Genomic DNA, 19,588 nt, shown 5'->3' with positions numbered 1-19,588 from the left:
AATCACCATCCATTTGAATCTTTCTCTGTATTGTTGCATTAAATTTCAGATTTCGCAAGGGACATTCAAGGTTCCAATCCAAGTCTGTTCTTTTTAGACAAAAGGAAACCACCTTTGTGATTTATTCAGAACTGGATAAATATTGATGTTTTTCATGGGAAGAATTAGCTTTCAGTTCTGCTTCAGTGAATTTTCTGTTGCCTCAGCATCTATGTTCCAAACTTCAGGCAATAGGTTGTGACCATCTTTGACTCCGTCTTATTGTCTGTGGTCTCTTTGGCACCAGTCCCAGTATAATCGAGCAACAAGTAGTTTTCACTAGAGCAGTTTCTCAGATTTCCTCCTGCCACTGGAAGGTATTTACAGATGACCAAGCTATTTTGCTTCCTTTTGAACATATGTGCTAGGATTGTAATAGACAGTGGCTAATATTTTTACTCTACTCCTACTGGTATCAGTAATGCCTACTAGGGTCTTCCGTAGTGACTCAATGGTAAAGCATCTGCCTGAAATGCGGGAGACACCAGTCGAATCCCTGACCTGAGAAGATCCCAGGTGCTGCAGAGCAACTGAGTCCATGAGCCACAACTATCGAGCATGTGCTCTAGGGCTGGGGAACTGCAACCACTGAAGCCAAAGAGCTCTAGACCTGTGCTCTGTAACAAGAGAAGACACCGCATTGAGAAGCCCGCACACTGCACCCGGAGAATAGCCCCGACTCACTGCAACTAGAGAAAAGCCCCAGCAGCAAGGAAGACCAGCACGGCCATGAATAAGTAAATCAATAAATTTATTTAAAAAAAATAATGCCTACTATGTTTATTGACAAAACCACTAGGATTCTCTTTCCTTGAAGGTGCATACAGCTTTAGGGATTCAAATGGCAAGAGCAGCACAATTTTCAGCTTTTGCCTGGGCTTTCCAGGTGGTGCTAGTTGTAATGAACCTGCCTGCCAATGCATAAAATTCATGGGTTCAATCCCTGGGTCGGGAAGATCCCCTGGAGGAGGGCATGGGAAACCACCCCAGTACTCTTGCCTGGAGAATCCCATGAAGAGAGGCGCCAGGCAGGTTACAGTCCATGGGGTCACTAAGGGTCAGACACCTCTGAAGCAACTTAACACACATACATATTAAACTCAGGAGGAGGCCTTGTCTCTAGTTTGTCCTCTACTAGGTCATGATAGAAAAGAACAGCCTGGTGTCATCTACAGAGCCATGTATCTGAACTCCAGCTCTCCGTGATTCACAGTGAACAGCAACCAGACAATTTGCCACGTTACTGTTTGGTGTATCTTTACTGATACGGCAATTACTACTTGTATCCTGATAGTCTTTGGAGATTCCTCACAAAGAATGAGGGATGGCCATTTTCATCCTGTATCTTCATTCCCCTCCATGGGATGGTGGGCTCCATTCCAGTCTGGTTTCCAAAATTTGACATATGAGAATTAAACTCTTACTTCAGGTTCAAAAGCAGAGTTTGTATTCTGAGTCCTTTGCCTGCTCCTTTGGCAGAAACTGAGAAATGAGAAACTGCTCGTTCTCCTTTATTTACTCAGCATGACTGTCCTCTCTTCCAGATGTCGAGTATGTAGCCTTCAGTGACCTTTCTGGTCTCAAAGTTTCAGTCCCCACAAAATTCTTATCTTGAAGCCCTAATCCCCAGAGTGATGGTATCAGGTGACGAACCCTTAGGGATGTGATTAGGGCATGAGTATGGAGGTCTCAAGAATGGAATTACTGCCCTTATAAAAGATGTGGCTATAAAACCCTCACTCTCCGGTCCTGTGATTATACAAGAAAGAACTCTACAGTGTGAGACCTGAAGCAGGCTCTCACCAGAACTGGGCCAAGCTGACACCCAGATCTTAGAATTCCAGACTCTAGAACTGTGAGCAATACATTTGCTGTTTACAAACTACCCAGTCTATGCTATTTTGTTGAAGAAGCCCGAATAGTGAGACCTGGCCTGATCTATTGTATCCTCAGAATACCTCTCAGGAGTCTGTAAAATAGCTAAAGGGAGAGGCACATCCAACTCAACCCCATTTCCTAGACATCTAGTCTGAGCCCTATCATTGCTTGAGCTCAATCCATATTTATGTAACATTAATTCACAATGATGGCAGTGATAGGAGAAAGGGTAACACCAACATCTATTAGATAGATAGGATGTGAGAAGATAAAAATCTAAAAATACTTTAAGATTCTTCACGGTTCTACAAGGGAAGTTATAGTGGAATATTCTGAGAGACATTTTTCTACAGATCATTTTTGGAATATTTTATTCAAGTTCATGTTTTCAATATTTGGAAGGTGTGGTGAGTGGAAGACCCACTGTCAACTTTTAGTTCAGTGATTCTCAAGTACTTGCAAGGAGCTGCCTGATCATTCTTTTGTTGTCTCCCTCAGGTAATAAGGAAACACTTTGTCTACACTTGTAGATGTTTTCCTCATTAGCCTATGTCTTTGGGAGTCAACCTGAATGCTTCTTTCAAATAGTCTATGATGCTGTGAACTCTGAGTGACAGCTCTGTCATCTTCCCAAGCTGAAACTGTGAAGAACATTGGCTTTCCCCTTGCAACCCCACCCAGAGCTCCATTAGGACAAATAGTGCAAAAATGAAAAAATGGTCTTGTGCACAGAATTTGTCTTCTCCTCTCTTAATCATCCAATTATTTCCCAACTTCCTTGCAATAAGACTCTCATGAGGATAAGTCCAGGCCGTGTAATGTGAGAAGTGCTATTACTCCATCTAGCCCTGGTCCTTGGAAGCATCCCATGTGATCCACCAGACTTTTCTCTTTGCCTTCAAGGAGAATAGACTCAAGTGCTACAGAGAAATTCGGAGTCACATGTTGATGATGGAAAAAATGCAAATCAAGTGGATCCATATCTTCAACTCACACTTTGGAGGAGAGCAAGCTAGAAAATTCACCTGATCAAGAAGGCCTGCATTGTGCTCTTCAAAAAGGAAAGAAAAGTGTCCATTAGAATAAAATTCCTGACATTTTGCTTTTACCTGTTACAGAGGCTAAGCATTAGGTTAAATGACAAATACCTTTAACAACATACTCTCTTAAAAACTTTTCCATAAAAAAAATAAATTTCATATGTTGAAAATAGCAAATACCCTCAAAACACAAAAAAATATCTTTTCCATTATGTTATATAATTGCTTATTAAAGAAAAGAGATTGTGTTATTCTGTCTAAATATTTTTGTAAAATTGTGATTTTCATTTCAGACATTTTTCAGCTTGTAAGCGAACAGATGATCACTTTAGAGGCTTAAGCAAACAACAGTCTGATTGAATGGGGAGTTGTCACAAGCATAATCTTCATTTTATCTGTTGACTTTTCTTGAAGATTCTTACATGAGGGAAAGGCACTTTTCAATTTCCACTCTGACAACCTCCCAGGCACAGGAGGTTGTCCTTCAAGTAGAGATGGATTCCTTGGAAATACTTCCGGACAGCAATTCCCAAATCGGGACAATCCAGAGTCACTTCTTCCAGCCATTCCAAGCTCTGACCCAGGCTGGAGTGGTTTTTAAGGAGGGCGCTGTTCCAAGCAGCTCAGCTGCTCTCCCTGGTGAAGAGGCTGAAGATCTGCTGGAGCATCAGTTGGTGATAACAGGTGCCTTGAGTCATCTGGATTGGGGTGATATTCTCTCTTCTCCAAGGAAACCTGAAGTCGTGTCTGTGCTCTAGGCATGACTGAGAGGGGATCGTTTTCCTCTGTCTCAAATGTATGAAGATTTCTTTGTTGTCAAGAGGACAAGCAGGGATGGAGCAGAGCATGACTCCTGCCACTAGCAAACAGATCTTCCCCATACAGAGTTTCCACAATTTATTGGAAAACTGTTTATTTATAAACTGTGGAAAATTCTGAAAGAGATGGGAATACCAGACCACCTGACCTGCCTCTTGAGAAATCTATATGCAGGTCAGGAAGCAATAGTTAAACCTGGAGATGGAACAACAGACTGGTTCCAAATAGGAAAAGGAGTATGTAAAGGCTGCAGAGTACATCATGAGAAACGCTGGGCTGGATGAAGCACAAGCTGCAATCAAGATTGCCGGGAGAAATATCAATAACCTCAGATATGCAGATGATACCATCCTTATGGCAGAAAGAGAAGAACTAAAGAGCCTTTTGATGAAAGTGAAAGAAGAGAGTGAAAAAGTTGACTCAAACCTCAACATTCAGAAAACTAAGATCATGGCATCCAATCCCATCACTTCATGGGAAATAGATGGGGAAACAGTGGGAACAGTGGCTGACTATTTTGGGGGGCTCCAAAATCACTGCAGATGGTGACTGCAAGCCATGAAATTAAAAAACACTTACTCCTTGGAAGGAAAGTTATAAGCAAACTACACAGCATATAAAAAGCAGAGACATTAAAAAAAAAAAAAGCAGAGACATTACTTCGCCAACAAAGATTCATCTAGTCAAGGCTATGGTTTTTCCAGTAGTCATGTAAGGATGTGAGTCAGACTATAAAGAAAGCTGAGTGCCAAAGAATTGATGCTTTTGAACTGTGGTGTTGGAGAAGACTCTTGAGAGTCCCTTGGATTGCAAGAAGATCCAACCAGTCCATCCTAAAGGAGATCAGTCCTGGCTGTTCACTGGAAGGACTGACGTTGAAGCTGAAACTCCAATACTTTGGCCACCTGATGGGAAGAGCTGACTCCTTTGAAAAGACCCTGATGCTGGGAAAGATTGAGGGCAGGAGGAGAAGGCGACGAGAGAATGAGATGGTTGGATGACATCACCAATTCAATGGACATGAGTTTGGGTAAACTCTGGGAGCTGGTGAAGGACAGGGAGGCCTGGCGTGCTGCGGTTCATGGAGTCGCAAAGAGTTGGACACGACTGAGGGACTGGACTGAACTGAACTGAACTGGATAGTTTCCTTGATTCACTGGAAGGCCAACAGGGGGCGCGCGGACACCACTAATCAATAAGCGAATTCTTATTCTTCGCCCGGTCCTGGGGGAGCGCCTCTCTAGGAGGCCACAAGAGGGCGGAGGATGTCGTCTTATCGGTTTTATTCGGGAGTTTGCGAGTTCTGAGACTTCGTTTCAGCGGGTTTGGCAGCCAGAGGGGAAAGGCGTCGCTGCTCAGAGACCAGGTTGGTGCTTCTTTAATAGTGCATTTAGAAATCTTCAGTCTGAGCCCTCGCCAGAGACATTTTGTGTGAAGGCCACCCCGGAACGTTGCATTTCTGGGCTTCCCCTGAGTGTTGTGCTTTCTTTTCGCACAGAAACTTGAGCGAGGCCATTTTTACAAAGAAAATGCGTGTACACTGGCGTTTGAAGCGGAGACTCAGAGCGAGTTGGGGCCGATTTTTCAGATTCGGGCTCCTTTCTGGCGCGATGAAGAGACAGCTCAGGGAATGGGGAACTTGGCGGCGGCGATGGGACGACGGGACGGTGTTGGGGACGCCATGGGGGTGAGTCGGAGCGCGGTCCCCACCCGAGGACGGGGGAGCTGTGTGCCCCTGGAGATGCTCTGGGACTTTCAGGCTGTCGTTCAAGGAATTGGCCTTGAAGTGGGGGAGTAAGTATTGAACAACTGAAAAGTAGGAATATTCAAAAACTAACAGGAATGTATGCCTTTAAATTTCTACTTAATTATATTTGTCTCATTAAATGTTTAAAATTTTTATTTTTGAAATATTTTTATGAAAACATTTTAAATATTAGATATGTGATATTAAGGTATGCATATTAAAATATGTATTAATATTTATTAGTATTTTATTAAATTCTATTTAAGCTATGGTTTATTTATACTGAAACAAGAATTTAATATGATTTTACTTTCCTGGCTTTAATGGAAGCAAACTCAATATATTCAAGATCACTTCTATATTTGTTTGACAATTTCTTGTCACTCTGTGACAGTCTTAATTTTTATTTAACCCGAGTTTCTGAAACACCGCTGCCAGCACCCCACCTTGAGTGTAGTGTAGAAAAAAGAATTAGTGCAGATGTCCCTGGTTCAATGATTAAGGCTGAGCTTTCAAGGCAAGAGGTGTGAATGTGATGTCTGGTCTGGGTACTAAGATCCACATGCAGTGCTGTGCAGTAAAAAGAAAGGAAAGAAGGATGGAACAGAGAGACAGAGAGGAACCAAAGAAAGAAGAGGCAGTGTCCTGTACAAAGCGTTGAGGGCATTTACCAGGTCTGATCTTTTCATTTTCTTTGGGAAGAATTTTATAGGTGAAATGAAAATTGCCCAGATTTTGTTGGCAATGTGAAGCCTTCCTTTGTGAGACACACATGGTCTTGCAAATGAAAGGGCATTTCTTGTCTTTCTTGAAAATTTTGATGTTTTGTTCAGCGTGTATATTTTGGCACTTTCATTTTTTAATATTGAGTTACAGTATTATTTATCTTGGTGTCTTAGACTTGGTGCCTTTTTACATGTCATACTTAAGAGAAGTCCTTTCTTACTTTGCCCCAATACTAGCCCAAGAAATAGCTTTAGAAATACTGTTGCCACCTTCCCTGGATGAAAGTATAGGAATGTCCCATTTCTTATCATCCTCTCCTGTTTCATTGTATAACCGATTTCCTGGTCTCTTTAACCATTAAAAAAAAAAAACTTTGTCTTAAAATAATATCACCAAAGGTGGTCTGAGACTAACTGAGCATGATGTAAGGGACTGTTTACCTCATTTATACTCTTCACAGAGCAGCCATTATTTTGTCAGACAATTTTTCAAGATGCTGGTTCTCTGCAAAAGGATTCAAGTGCTGTAAGATTTCTTTCCATAATGTTCTAGGACTGCCGTAAGCCTGGACTCTTGGGATCTGCTCCTTCAGAGACTTTTGGGCAGCCCCCCTCTCCTAGACTTTGATTTTGGGGGGCCTCAAAACACAGCATTTTAGCCATTTTCCTTCTCTCCAAATCTTTTTTTTTTTTAATATCTTTTTTTTTCTATTAAGAAAAATAATTACCTTTAGACTGCCTTCATCTGATTTCCTCTTCAGCCACCCCTTAGCTTTTGGTAACTACAAATCTGGTTTCTTTTTCTCTCAGTGTGATTTTGAAGTACAACATAATCTGTGTCTGAAAAAGTAGCATCAGAGGTGGTCTAACTGAAACTGAGGTTGAGGAAAGGGACTGCTTATCTCATTTATTAACAGAGCTGTTGCTGCTGCTAAGTCGCTTCAGCCGTGTCCGACTCTGTGCGACCCCATAGATGGCAGCCCACCAGGCTCCTCCATCCATGGGATTTTCCAAGCAAGAGTACTGCAGTGGGTTGCCATCGCCTTTTCTGTATTAACAGAGCTGTTGTGTTTCATTAGACAACTTTCCTAGAATCTGTTTGTCTGCAAAGAACTTCAAGTGCTGTGGGATTTCTCTCCATAATGTACCAGGCACTGATCAAAAGGGAGGAAACTTGGGCTCCTGGGCTCCTTCTGAGTCCTGCAGGCAGTCCCTCTCCTAGAATGAACTCTTGGGGCCGCAATATGCAGACCTTTGACAGAGTTAAGGGGCTTGCAGGCAGAGCTTCTCTTGGTTGGACTGAGGGTGGAGGAAACAGGTGACTCTTGGTTCTATTGATATGAAAGACTGCTGTCATTCACTAAGTTCCACATGCTCAGCCGGTAGTTTGCAAACTTTATGTTATTTGAACTATACGATGTCCTTTATGATGGTACTAAAGTTGTCTTCATCTTTTAGAAGAGGAAGTGAAAGTCTGGTGTGGCTACACTCAGGAGCCCCAGATTGTGTGAGAGTAGACCTTCCTGCTGCTCCCAGTCCTTCCTCTTCATCAGCTCTGAGAACTGGCCCTCAGCTGCTCTGAGCTCCTGCTGCCTCCTTCCTCCTCATCCTCCCTCCAGTGTCCTCTGTCCTACTCCCAGGAGGGCAGACACCATCACTGCCTGAGTCTTCTGGAATCCATATCTCCAAGCACATTGTCACATGTCTGTGCAGTCAGCACACATTGGTACAGAATGAAGAGAACTGTATGAATTAACCCATGTTCAGTATTATGCCACTATTATCTGTAGACCATCAGAAAATGAGAGCTATGGTCCTGTAAATAACTGTGGAAGGAGTAAAACCTTATGTATTAGACCTTAAAAAGAAAATGCAGAGAGTTGTGGCTAGATTTATTTTGGTACAATCTAAAAACTGTCAGAAGAGTCTGCAGAGTCACACCTCTAAGTTCTCTTTTAGACTAAAGAAGAGAGATTGAGCTTCAGGTTTTCCTTTCAAGCTGAGTTGACTCTTATAGATGAATATCTCCTTTTGGAGTGAGACTTTTCCATGAGTATATTTCATTTCCAGTGTAATAACACAAAAGAAGCATCAAAGCTGTGACATTCTCTGATGCCCAGAATAGAAGGGAAAAGTTTTTCAGTGGAAACAAAATTGAGAAAATTGCAGAAAGTGACAATACTGACCTATTTAAAGATCTTATTTGCGGGAAGGTGCTGGGAACAGCTGGATAAAGGCTGACACAGCCCGACGTCTGCAGCATCACCAAGCTCACCAGATTCCAACCCCTTCCCTGCTGACAAGGAGAGTGATGTTCTCCAGCCCTGGAGAATGGTGATCATCACCATTGCCATCCTCTGAGAGACCAGGAATCCCCCAAATTCAGCACTTCTGTGAAACTGAGTCCCAGGGCTACAGCTCAACAAGGTGCTCACAGTTGCCTTCCCTGCGCCCCAGCTGCCGGGAGGGCACCGCAGAACCCCCTGTGACAGAGCCACTGGCCCTGCCGCCCAGCGGGAACCGACTCCCGTTCCAGTGCCTCGAACTCAGGCACCCGGTCAACCGGGGAGAACCCAGGAGTCCCCGTAGGCAGGAGCCCCAGGCCGGGCCAGGTGAGGTGCCGCCAGGGCCCAGGGAACTTGTGGGGCCTCTGGAGCAGAGAGAAAACTTCCTTTTCTGGCCGACTGCCCAGGGGAGCTTTTCTGCCGCTTCGCTCAGAGCCTTTGATTTCTGCACCTGCCCTTGTATCCACCCTCCCCTTCCTGGGAGGAGATTTTAGGCAGAGCGGTTTATACTGGTGCCGTTTATGCTATCGTTGATGGCTGAAAATCAGAGCATGTTGTGCTGTGTTTTCAGATTCAGGACTGTTTCTGGGGGAAAAGTCAAATTCTGGGGAAAGGGGGAAAGCATCTACAATCTGGACAGGTATCTGCTAGATATTGGGACCCTCCAGTGGGAGGGCTTGAGGGAAAGACTGAGACTTACAGGAGCCCCAGGGTAAAGGGAAATGGTTTCATTTAATATAAATGGTTAATTTCTCCTGCAGTATTCAAGTAGTTGAAAAATATTTTAAAATGTGTGAGTAAGTCTTAAACTCACACCAAGTTTAAATAGTTTCCTTATGCCAAAACAAGACTTTAAGTTCCTGGCTTCAGTGAAATCAAAATCATCTGTAATGTTTTCAAAATTACTTCTTCGTTCATCTCAGTTCAATTTAGCGAAAGCCATATTTGACAAACTGATGACGCAGTACCTGCCTTAAATAATGAATCTCAATTTTCAAAATCTTTTTACCTTCTCATTTCTTTTAACCAAGGACCTTATGTTAAGCTTTCAAATTTATACATAGTTTTTCATTGGAAAGTTTTACTGACATTTTTAAAATGTCATTTCATACAGATAAGTTGCTTTAAAATTAATAATCAAGATGTTTTTGATTGGAACATAATGTAGGATTACACTTACTATACCATTTGCTACTTGGTAAGTATCTTATATGCCAGTGCACTGATGGCCTGTTGATGCCACGCCCACTAAATAGCTTAGTGTGCTATGACATCATTTCATTTGCTAGTAAAATTTTAAAATGTGTAGATATGCTTAGTACAATACTAGAAAAGATTAACCTATTCAAATTTGCAGAGGTAGAATTTTTGCATTAACAATTCGAGTTGAACAAGACACAGATGTGGCATAATCATCTTTAGAGCAGGCATGAAATGATGGCAAAAGCTTTGTATACATCTGGAACAGTAAGCACTCTCACAGCTGTTTAATGTGTCCCTGATGCTATGTATAATCTACTAATTTATGATAATTTTGTAAGTTGTTAAATTAACATCATATAGAGGACATCACATGAGATGGTATGGTGAGTGGAGCACAGTATCCCCATTGTCCCCATTCAGTTTTAATTGGAGAAAAATTGCTTTACACTGTTGTCCTGGTTTCTGCTGTACAGCAGCGTAAACCAGCTCTAACTGCACATCTACCCACTCCCATATCCCTGTTTGAAAGCTGAGAAACTGTAGTATAGGACAGGAAAACCAACTGGACTGAATGATGCAGGAAGCTGAAGGAAGAATAAAGAGATGCTCAAATAAATATACTGAGAAGACAGGAGTAACCCACAAAAGACAAAAAAACAGCAAGATTGTCATTTTCAGTTTAACTGGTAAAACTATTTTAAACTTATCATCCTAATTATTAGTATCATTATTACATTTACACTTTTATTGACACCCCGAGGACCAGCAGTATCCTACCATTGTGCAGGATGCTGGGTGGGAATAAGAAATGGAGACTTGCTCCAGCTCTGGGGAGTCAGTTCCTCCCCATTTAAGGGACTCTCAGCTATAAAGTCCTGATGGAGGATGTGTGTGGGGAAAGGGTGTTTAAAACTAAAAAGAAAGACCTTGATCTTGAAAAGTACAGACTATAGGAAATTCTTAAAATAATAAACATTGAAATATGGTGAATGAAATGTATTAATTGGTGGGATCTTTTTTGATCAATTTTTATAAATGAACTCTGACTTGTTACTACAGGAACTTGGATATGCCTCAGTAATGATATTTTCTGTGCAGCATATTGATATATTGATTTTTAAAATCTTTCTTAGAAAATCATACTATTTGAAGACAGACAACATACCTATTTCCAGTAATTAACCCCCTGTTCAAATCTCTTAGGTCCATGGTGCTGAATTAAAGACATGGTGGGTGTGCATGAGATGCTTCAACATATTTCAAATGATCAAATATCAAAGTTTTGCCTTAGTTTCTGGTTTAAGATGGCAGAGTAGAAGGACATGCACTCATCTCCTCCTGTGAGAACACCAAAATCACAACTAGCTATTGAAAACCATCCACAGGAGGACTCTGGAGCCCACCCAAAAAAGATTCCCCACGTCCAAAGTTCTCTTTTCAACAAGATGGTTGGAGGCACTCAAATACAAAATAAATCCCATACCCGCCAGGTGGGAAACCAACAAACTGGAAAACAATACTACCAAAAAGTTCTCCCACTGTTGTAAAGGTTCTGAGCCTCCTGTCAACCTTCCCAGCCTGCGGATCTGGCAAGGAGACTGGAAATCCCCAGGGAATCTGACTTTACTTCCACAGGACTGTGGGGGGAAAAAGACTCCGTACTCAAAGGAGACAAACAAAATCTTGCGTGCACCATGACCCAGGGGATAGGAGCAGTGACCCCACAGGAGACAGAACCAGATCTCCCTGCTAAAGTTGGAGTCTCCTGTGGAGGTATGGGTCAGCAGTGGCTTGCCTTGGGGACGGGGCACTAGCAGCAGCAGCAATCCTGGAAGGTGTCCCTCGGCGTGAGTCTCCTTAGAGGTTGCAGAAAAGCAAACACTTCATTCATTAATAATGGTTCTTACTTTTTTAGTATAAGAAGGGCAAAAATTGGCTTCTAAACACTTTGTTGGGTTTTCGTTTTTCAGTAGCAATACAGAGGCTCCAGGAGGTGACATTACCAGCAAGTATGGACAAGGGACTTTATGGAAAAGAGAACTAGGATCCAACCCGGGACAGCCCAGGACTGGAGGGCAGAACCATGCACTTCACAGCGCCTGCTTTTTGCTTCCTGCCTCTGCATGTGTTTGATTATCTGCATTGATATGAGGTCTCTATTCTGTCCCTATTATTTGTGTTTGTATTAGATCAAAGCATTTTCTACTAATCCTTCTTTCTCAAAGAGTTTCTTACGAACTCATAGGAATGCTTTTAGAAGTGTGAAACCCAGAAATTGGAATGCTCTTCAGCATACAGCAAAGGAAAGCTCTCACACTGAAAGCACTTTGGAACTAGCGCCCAAGTTGAAAAGAAAATACCTCTGCCAGGGGCCCAGCACCTTTCCCGTGTTGCCTTCCGGTCACTGTCTCAGGCCAGCTCTCCTGTCTCCTCCCTGAGGGCAGGCACTCTGTGATCCTCACAGTCCTGATGATATCTGCCAGGAGCACTTGATGCCTCTTGTGTGATATGCACTCATTGAATCCAAACAGTAATTCTGTGAAACTACTCTTATTTCCCATATTAAAGATGAAGAAACTGATCTATAGTGTTTGTGATATTTTTCAGGGTCTCACTGCTGGTAATTAGCAGATCTGGGATTCAGAGGTTTTGAAATTTCTAGAACTCTCCTTAGACTTGGGCTCTCTTCCTGTGGCTTCCACTCTGACTACACCGCGCAGCTAGAAGAAACCAGCACAGAACGGAGCTCCTGAGATGGAGGCAGTGAAGGCGCTGTGTGAGGGGGTGACCTGCTCAGTCCTGAGGAGGCAGGGCTGAGGAGAAGGTGGGAGACAGAGTAATAGGAGTCAGGAGCGGCCATCAACACCGCATGTCGTCAGCTTTCCTGCAGGAGGGGACTGCTTCCCTCAGACATTTATATCAACCATTCTTTAATGAGTAGGTATACAATAGTTACGCCTATGGCATCAAAACTAACCATTTTCTAGAATTTCAAAATCTCCTTTATATCTTTTTTCTTTTTAGCACCCTCGACAGCTTAGAGGATCTTAGTTACCCAACCAAAGCTCCCTAGAGGGAAAACTCAGAGTCCTAACAACTGCACCCATAGAAAATTCCCAGAATTCCATCTTTTGACAGACATTTGCTAGAAAGTGATAGAACTGTTCCACACTATAAAATGAACAAATACTATTTTGCCATAGGTATATATAGACAAAATAAGCATTTAGGTGTTCAAAAAAAAAAAACCTCAGGAAGTTTACCTTGATAAGTATTGAATAAATAAAACAAATTACAATATTAATAGAATATATTTTCTAAATTTTAATACAATGCAAACATATACATCTTTTATATGAAAATATAAATATGAGATAAAACATTAACTAAATAAATAATAAATAAATAAATAACACCGAGGCAGTCATCGCTTATGGACTGATACCCCTGCAGCTGAATAATTTCTATCTACTATCTTCTCACTACTGACAATGTATTGGTTGAAGTAATCCAATAAATTTTGTGGCTGAGACAGAAATCAGAGTCTTCTGAAATGACCACAGGTAACTGTACAAGGGTGATGTGGCATCTTAGTCAGTGAGAGTCCTGTCAAGGTGAGATCAGGTCTCCATCCATCATTCTTAACCTTTCTTGCAAGCTGGTTGATGAAGACAAGGCTCTCATGATTTCCAGTCTGACGATTTCCCAGGCGCAGTCGCTGTATCCCTTCTCTCGCAGGTAGACCTGGATGCCCTGGAAGTACCTCTTCACGGCCAGCGTGGGGCCCGTCCTTCCCAGGGCAGAGTCTTCCTCTCCCATCACCTGCCCCAGGCAGGCATCCAGGTCGTCCAGCTGCTGATGGAGTCCAGTGCGGAGCTGCTCCAGGAGGGTGGTGTCCCAGGCAGCAGAGGAGAGCTCTGTGTGGAAGAGGTTGAAGCTCTGCTGGAGCATCTCGTGGAGCACAGAGATGGCCTGGGCCTCCTGCAGCTGGCCGCCCTCCACCATCTCCTGGGGGAAAGCAAAGTCTTTTCTGTCCTGCAGACAGAAGCGAGGGGAGAGTCTCCTCATTTGGCCCAGGAGAGTGAGGGTCTTCCTGCCAACCAGCACGTGGTTCTGAGACAGGTCACAGCCCAGGGATCCTCCAGGGCCATAGCTGACCAGCACCAGGGCCATCAGTAGAGAGAGCATGAAGGCCATGGGGAAGATGAGGCTGCTGCTGGGCTGGTGGAGACGGCGTCTGCTGGAACCTTGAGGTAGGTTCTCTGATGCCATGCTTTCTAAGCAAGGCCATTAAATAGGGAACATGGTAGTTTTCATTTTCTAATCATTTCTATACACTTTTACTTCCTATTTTGGTTTTCTGTTATGTATTCTGAATATGGTCAAAGAACTTGTCTTCAATCTAAACTATTAATTTTACCTTTTTCCAGTAACTTCTGATGTGCTTATCCAAATGGATATTCATCATCTAATGAGAAAGGTCTTCGTTTTAAGTAAGAATTGAAGTACATTTGTAATGACACACATTATTGCCTCCTTTCTCTCATGCATAAATGTTCCTGTCCTCTTTTCCAGGAACACATTTGTAGCCCTCATCTTAGGCTCCATTTTCCCCTCTCACTTTACCTAGGAAGCCAGACTCCCTCAGCTATGGTTTCCATATTTATTTAGGGTTTTACCAGATCACTGTGGCAGTTGAGCTCTTTGAAACAAAGGGTCGGTTTTCTTTAGTGTTTGATTTAGAGAAGAAGCTGATTATTATGAGTCCATGAGCTTCTCCCACATTTCTCTTCCTTCTAGAACACATTCCTGCAGGTCCATGTGGTTGTGTTTAGGGAACCAAGAGGGCAGGACTATGACAGACATCACCCTTTCTTTCCACCATTTTCTTACTGGAGACCTCTTGTCCTCCACAGACTGGGCCAAAACACCCACCAGAATCCTGGTTCTTCTCAGGGAACATGGGTGAGGAGACTCTCATTCCAGGATAATTGTATTTCCCCAGCAGCACCTCACTCACAATGGAGAGATCACATGGAGCCACAGCCTGTCCTCGGGAGTGACAGAGTCCCTTCCTCACCTGCTGGACTCCCTCCCTGAGGACAGTCTCACCACATCCTGTGGATTTGAAAATCTCCTTTCTGTGGAGGGATTGTATATTTGTTGGGGAAATAAATCATCTTCCTAAACCCCACCCTCTCCCCTGGAGTGTTTCTGTGAAGGACCCTAGGTCTTGGTGGCGACCTCCTCTTCTCCTGACCAATTTCCCCAGGTGTCCAAAGTGTTAGCAGTGCTCAGATGCTGAGAGCAAAAGTGTGTTTGTGTAAGTTGGTAGACGAATTTCCAACTAAAATAATTTTGCTTTTAGTAGATAAATAATATCTACTTTCCCAAGTATAGTTTTTATTATTCAATTCTTTTACGTAAACTCTTCAACACTTGTTCTGCTCAGAGTTTCTGAGCTGGAGGAAGGAGATTCAGTGCTGGTGTTGTTTCTTGTTGGAAGCTTATGTCATAGAATCTAGTGAGTTACAGTCGTTTATTCAAGCAGTTGATTCCACCGGGCATCTCTGTTTCTCTCTTTCTCTCTCCTCTGAGAATGCAGGGCATTGAGACCCAGTCTATTAGATCAGGAGAAATAGCCTTTTTTCCTTTAGTGTAATTTTTCATTTAAACTTTTTATATTCACTTAGTGACGTATTGGACAAGATTTGTTTCACTGCTCCTTCTCTGGTTGTAATTCATGATGAGGTGAGAACAGTAAAGGGAAGTAAAGAAAACCCGAGGGTCTGCATCACTTTCAAGAGGTTAGGTTTTTTTTGTTTCTCTTTGCAATTTTGCTAGAAAGTAAAATTCCACAGTTGTTTTGTGGGCAACAAGAAAACAAGGGTAACTCTCATTGTCATGAATATGAAATAAGGGAAGTGGTTTTCCCCTGACACAGTGATGTATTCTGGGTTAACAAACTTCAGGGCAGCATAGCTGGGGCCTAGGCTGTGGCAGAAGGGAAGGATCAGGCCAATATGAACAACAGAAAGGCTGGGACATGGCTGCTTCTGATAAAAGCTCAAGGAAGGCCAAGTCCTGGTCTGTGGACTGCCATCAGCCTTGTAAGACCAGTCACCTGATTTTTCTTTCCTTTAATCCATATGTGGTCAGTATAAGGGGAGAAGGAAGAAGTCACATGCACCAGCTCATGGGAGAAGGGCAATCAGAAGCCCAGTTGCTCGAACACTAACCCTCTCTCACAGGGTCAAGGAGACCAGCCTTGCTGTGCATCTGTGACAAATCCACCTGGACAATGAGAAGTTGCATTGAAAAAAATTAGAATGAAAGGGAATGAAATGATTCCAAGGGATCCTGATCTTAGTCTGGGTAACAATAATTATAATATTAAAAATGAAAACTGAATTTTATTGATTGCTAACCCTAATCTCCCTAATATCCCACCTTGTGATATGATCCCATTGATGGGTTGTTTTTCTTTGGGTTTTTAAGAATTTTAAAATATTTATTTTATGCATTTATTTGGCTGTGCCAGGTCTTAGTTGCGGCATGCTGGATCTTCGATATTCCTTGCCTCCGATGGGATCTTTACTTGTGGCATGGGAAGTCTTTGTTGTGGCCTGTAGGATCTAGTTCCCTAGCCAGGAACAAAACATCAAAATTCCAGGAGAGTAGACAACTTTCCTAGAATCTCTTTCTCAGCAAAGAACTGTAGGATTTCTCTCCAGTATGTATAAGGCACTGCTCAAAAGGGAGGAAACTTGGGCTCCTGGGCTTGTCACAGTCCTGAAGGCATTCCATCTCCTAGAATGAACTAGGAATTCAACATGCAGACCCTTGACTGTGTTAAGGAACTTGCAGGCAACGCTTCTCTTGGTTGAACTGTGGGTGGAAGAAAGAGGTTACTGATTTGCAAACTGTGTATTATTTGAGGTAAATGGTGTCCTCTGTGACTGCTACTAAAGTTGTCTTGATGTTTTAGAACACAAAATGAATGTCTGGTGTCGGCTACACTCAGGAGCCCCAGATTGTGTGAGAGTAGAACTTCCTGCTGCTCCCAGTCCCTCCTCTTCATCAGCTCTGAGAACCGGCCCTCAGCTGCTCTGAGCACGTGCTGCCTCCTTCCTCCTCATCCTGCCTCCAGAGTCCTCTCCCCTGCTCCCAGGAGGGCAGTCATCATCCCCGCATGACTCTCCTGGAATCCACATCGCCAAGCACATTGTCACACGTGTGTGCAGTCAGCACACTTTGGTGACAGAATGAAGAGAGCTCTGTGAATTAACCCATGTTCACTATTATGCCACTAATATCTGTAGACCACCAGAAACAGGAGCTATGGTCCTGTAAATAACTGTGCAGATTGAAACCTTATGTATTAGACCCTTAAAAAGGAAATGGAGAGAGATGTGGCAATTTAAATGTTGGTGGATTTTATCAAAACCACAATGAGGTACCACTTCATGCCAGTCAGAATGGCTGCTATCCAAAAGTCTACAAGAAATAAATGCTGGAGAGGGTATGGAGAAAAGGGAACCCTCTTACACTGTTGGTGGGAATGCAAACTAGTACAGCCACTATGGAGAACAGTGTGGAGATTCCTTAAAAAACTGGAAATAGAACTGCCATACGACCCAGCAATCCCACTGCTGGGCATACACACTGAGGAAACCAGAATTGAAAGAGACATATGTACCCCAATGTTCATCACAGCACTGTTTATAATAGCCAGGACATGGAAGCAACCTAGATGTCCATCAGCAGATGAATGGATAAGAAAGCTGTGGTACGTATACACAGTGGAATATTACTCAGCCATTAAGAAGAATACATTTGAATCAGTTCTAATGAGGTGGATGAAACTGGAGCCTATTTTACAGAGTGAAGTAAGCCAGAAAGAAAAACACCAATACAGTATACTAACACATATATATGGAATTTAGAAAGATGGTGACAATAACCCTGTATTCGAGACAGCAAGAGAGACACAGATGTATTGAACAGTCTTTTGGACTCTGTGGGAGAGGGCGAGGGTGGGTTGATATGGGAGAATGGCATTGAAACATGTAAATTATCATATGTGAGAGGAATTGCCAGTCCAGGTTCAATGCATGAGACAGGGTGCTCAGGGCTGGTGCATGGGGATGACCCAGAGGGATGGGATGGGGGGGAGGTGGGAGGGGGGTTCAGGATGGAGAACACATGTACACCCATGGAGGATTCAAGTCAATGTACGGCAAAACCAATACAATATTGTAAAGTAAAATAATAAACAAATTAATTTTAAAAAAACCTCCAAAAATAATAAAATAAAAAATAAAAATATATATATGTGGATTTTAAAAACTGTCAAAATAGATTATGGAGTCACACCTCTTAAGTTCTCTTTTAGACTAAAGAAGAGAGATTGAGCCTCAGGTTTTTCTTTCAAGCTGAGTTGATTCATATAGATAAATATCTCCTTTTGGATTGAGACTTTTCCATGAATAAAGTTTCATTTCCAGTGTAAAAACACATAAGAAGCATCGAAGCTGTGACATTCTCTGATGCCCAGAATAGAAGGGAAAAGTTTTTCAGTGGAGACAAAATTGAGAAAAGTGCAGAAAGTGACAATTATGACCTATTTTAAAATCTTATTAGTGGCAAGGTGCTGGGAACAGCTGGATAAAGGAGGGCACAGCCCGACATCTGCAGCATCACCAAGCTCACCAGATGCCAACCCCTTCCCTGATGACAAGGAGGGTGATGTTCTCCAGCCCTGGAGAATGGTGATCATAACCATTGTCACCCACTGAGAGACCAGGAATCCCCCAAAATCAGCACTTCTGTGAAACAGAGTCCCAGGGCTCCAGCTCAACAAATGCTCAAATCTGCCTTTCCTGCGCCCCAGCAACCAGGAGGGCACCACAGAACTCCCTGTAACAGAGCAACTGGCCCTGCTCTCCCCGCAGACCTGTCTTCAGGTCCAGGACCTTGAACTCCAGCGCCAAGTCCACGGGGAGAACTGGGGAGTCCCTGTAGGCAGGAGCCTCCAGATGAGCTAGGTGCTGCTGGGGCCCAGAGAGCGCGTGGGGCCCCGGGAGCAGTGAGGAAACTTCCTTTTCAGGCCAGACTGCCCAGGGGAGCTTTGCAGGGGTTTTGCTCACAACCTGATTTCTGCACCTGCCCCTGCGTCCATCCTCCCCTTTCTGGGACGAGATTTTAGCCAGAGCGGTTTACACTGGTGCCCGTTTATGCTGCGATTGATGACTGGAAATCTGAGCATGTTGTGCTATGTTTTCAGATTCTGGGTTGTTTCTGGGGAAAAAGACTAATTTGCAGAAAGGGGAAAAGCATCCTCATTCTGGACAGTAATCTAGATATAGGGACCATCCAGTGGAAAGACTTGAGGACAAGACTGAGATTACAGGAGCCCCTGGGAAAGGGAAAATGATTTTATTTAATATAAATGGTTAATTTCTCCTGCAACATTCAAGTTGTTGAAAATATTTTAAAATCTATAAAGAAGTCTGAAATTCACACCAAGTCTAAATATTCCTTATGCCAAAACACAACTTTAAGTTCCTGGTTTCAGTGGAAGCAAAATCATCTGTAATGTTTTCAAAATTACTTCTTTGTTTATCTCAGTTCAATTGAGGGAAAGCCATATTTGAGAAACTTATGACCCAGTAGCTACCTTAAATAATTAATCTCAATTTTCAAAATCTTTTTTCTTCTCATTTCCTTTATCTAAGGATCTTATGTTAAGCTATCAAATGTATACATAGTTTTGCATTGGAGAGTTTTATTCACTTTTTTTAAATGTCATTTCATTTAGATAAGTTGCTTTAAAATTCATAATCAAGATGT

At 42.8% G+C, this 19,588-nt stretch overlaps 1 protein-coding gene and 1 pseudogene across 1 annotated transcript; both read right to left on the bottom strand.

Moving 5' to 3' along the window:
- Positions 1-3,375: 3,375 nt before the first annotated feature.
- LOC133048973 (interferon omega-1-like) lies at positions 3,376-3,838 on the bottom strand (annotated as a pseudogene).
- Positions 3,839-13,345: 9,507 nt separating this feature from the next.
- On the bottom strand, positions 13,346-13,933 carry LOC133048502 (interferon omega-1-like). Its single transcript, XM_061132197.1, has one exon. The coding sequence runs from the start codon at positions 13,931-13,933 to the stop codon at positions 13,346-13,348; it is 588 nt and encodes a 195-aa protein (XP_060988180.1).
- Positions 13,934-19,588: the final 5,655 nt, after the last annotated feature.

Source organism: Dama dama, chromosome 29 (assembly GCF_033118175.1).
Source record: "Dama dama isolate Ldn47 chromosome 29, ASM3311817v1, whole genome shotgun sequence".
NCBI lineage: Eukaryota > Metazoa > Chordata > Mammalia > Artiodactyla > Cervidae > Dama > Dama dama.
This window is presented reverse-complemented; position numbering and strand designations above follow the sequence as displayed.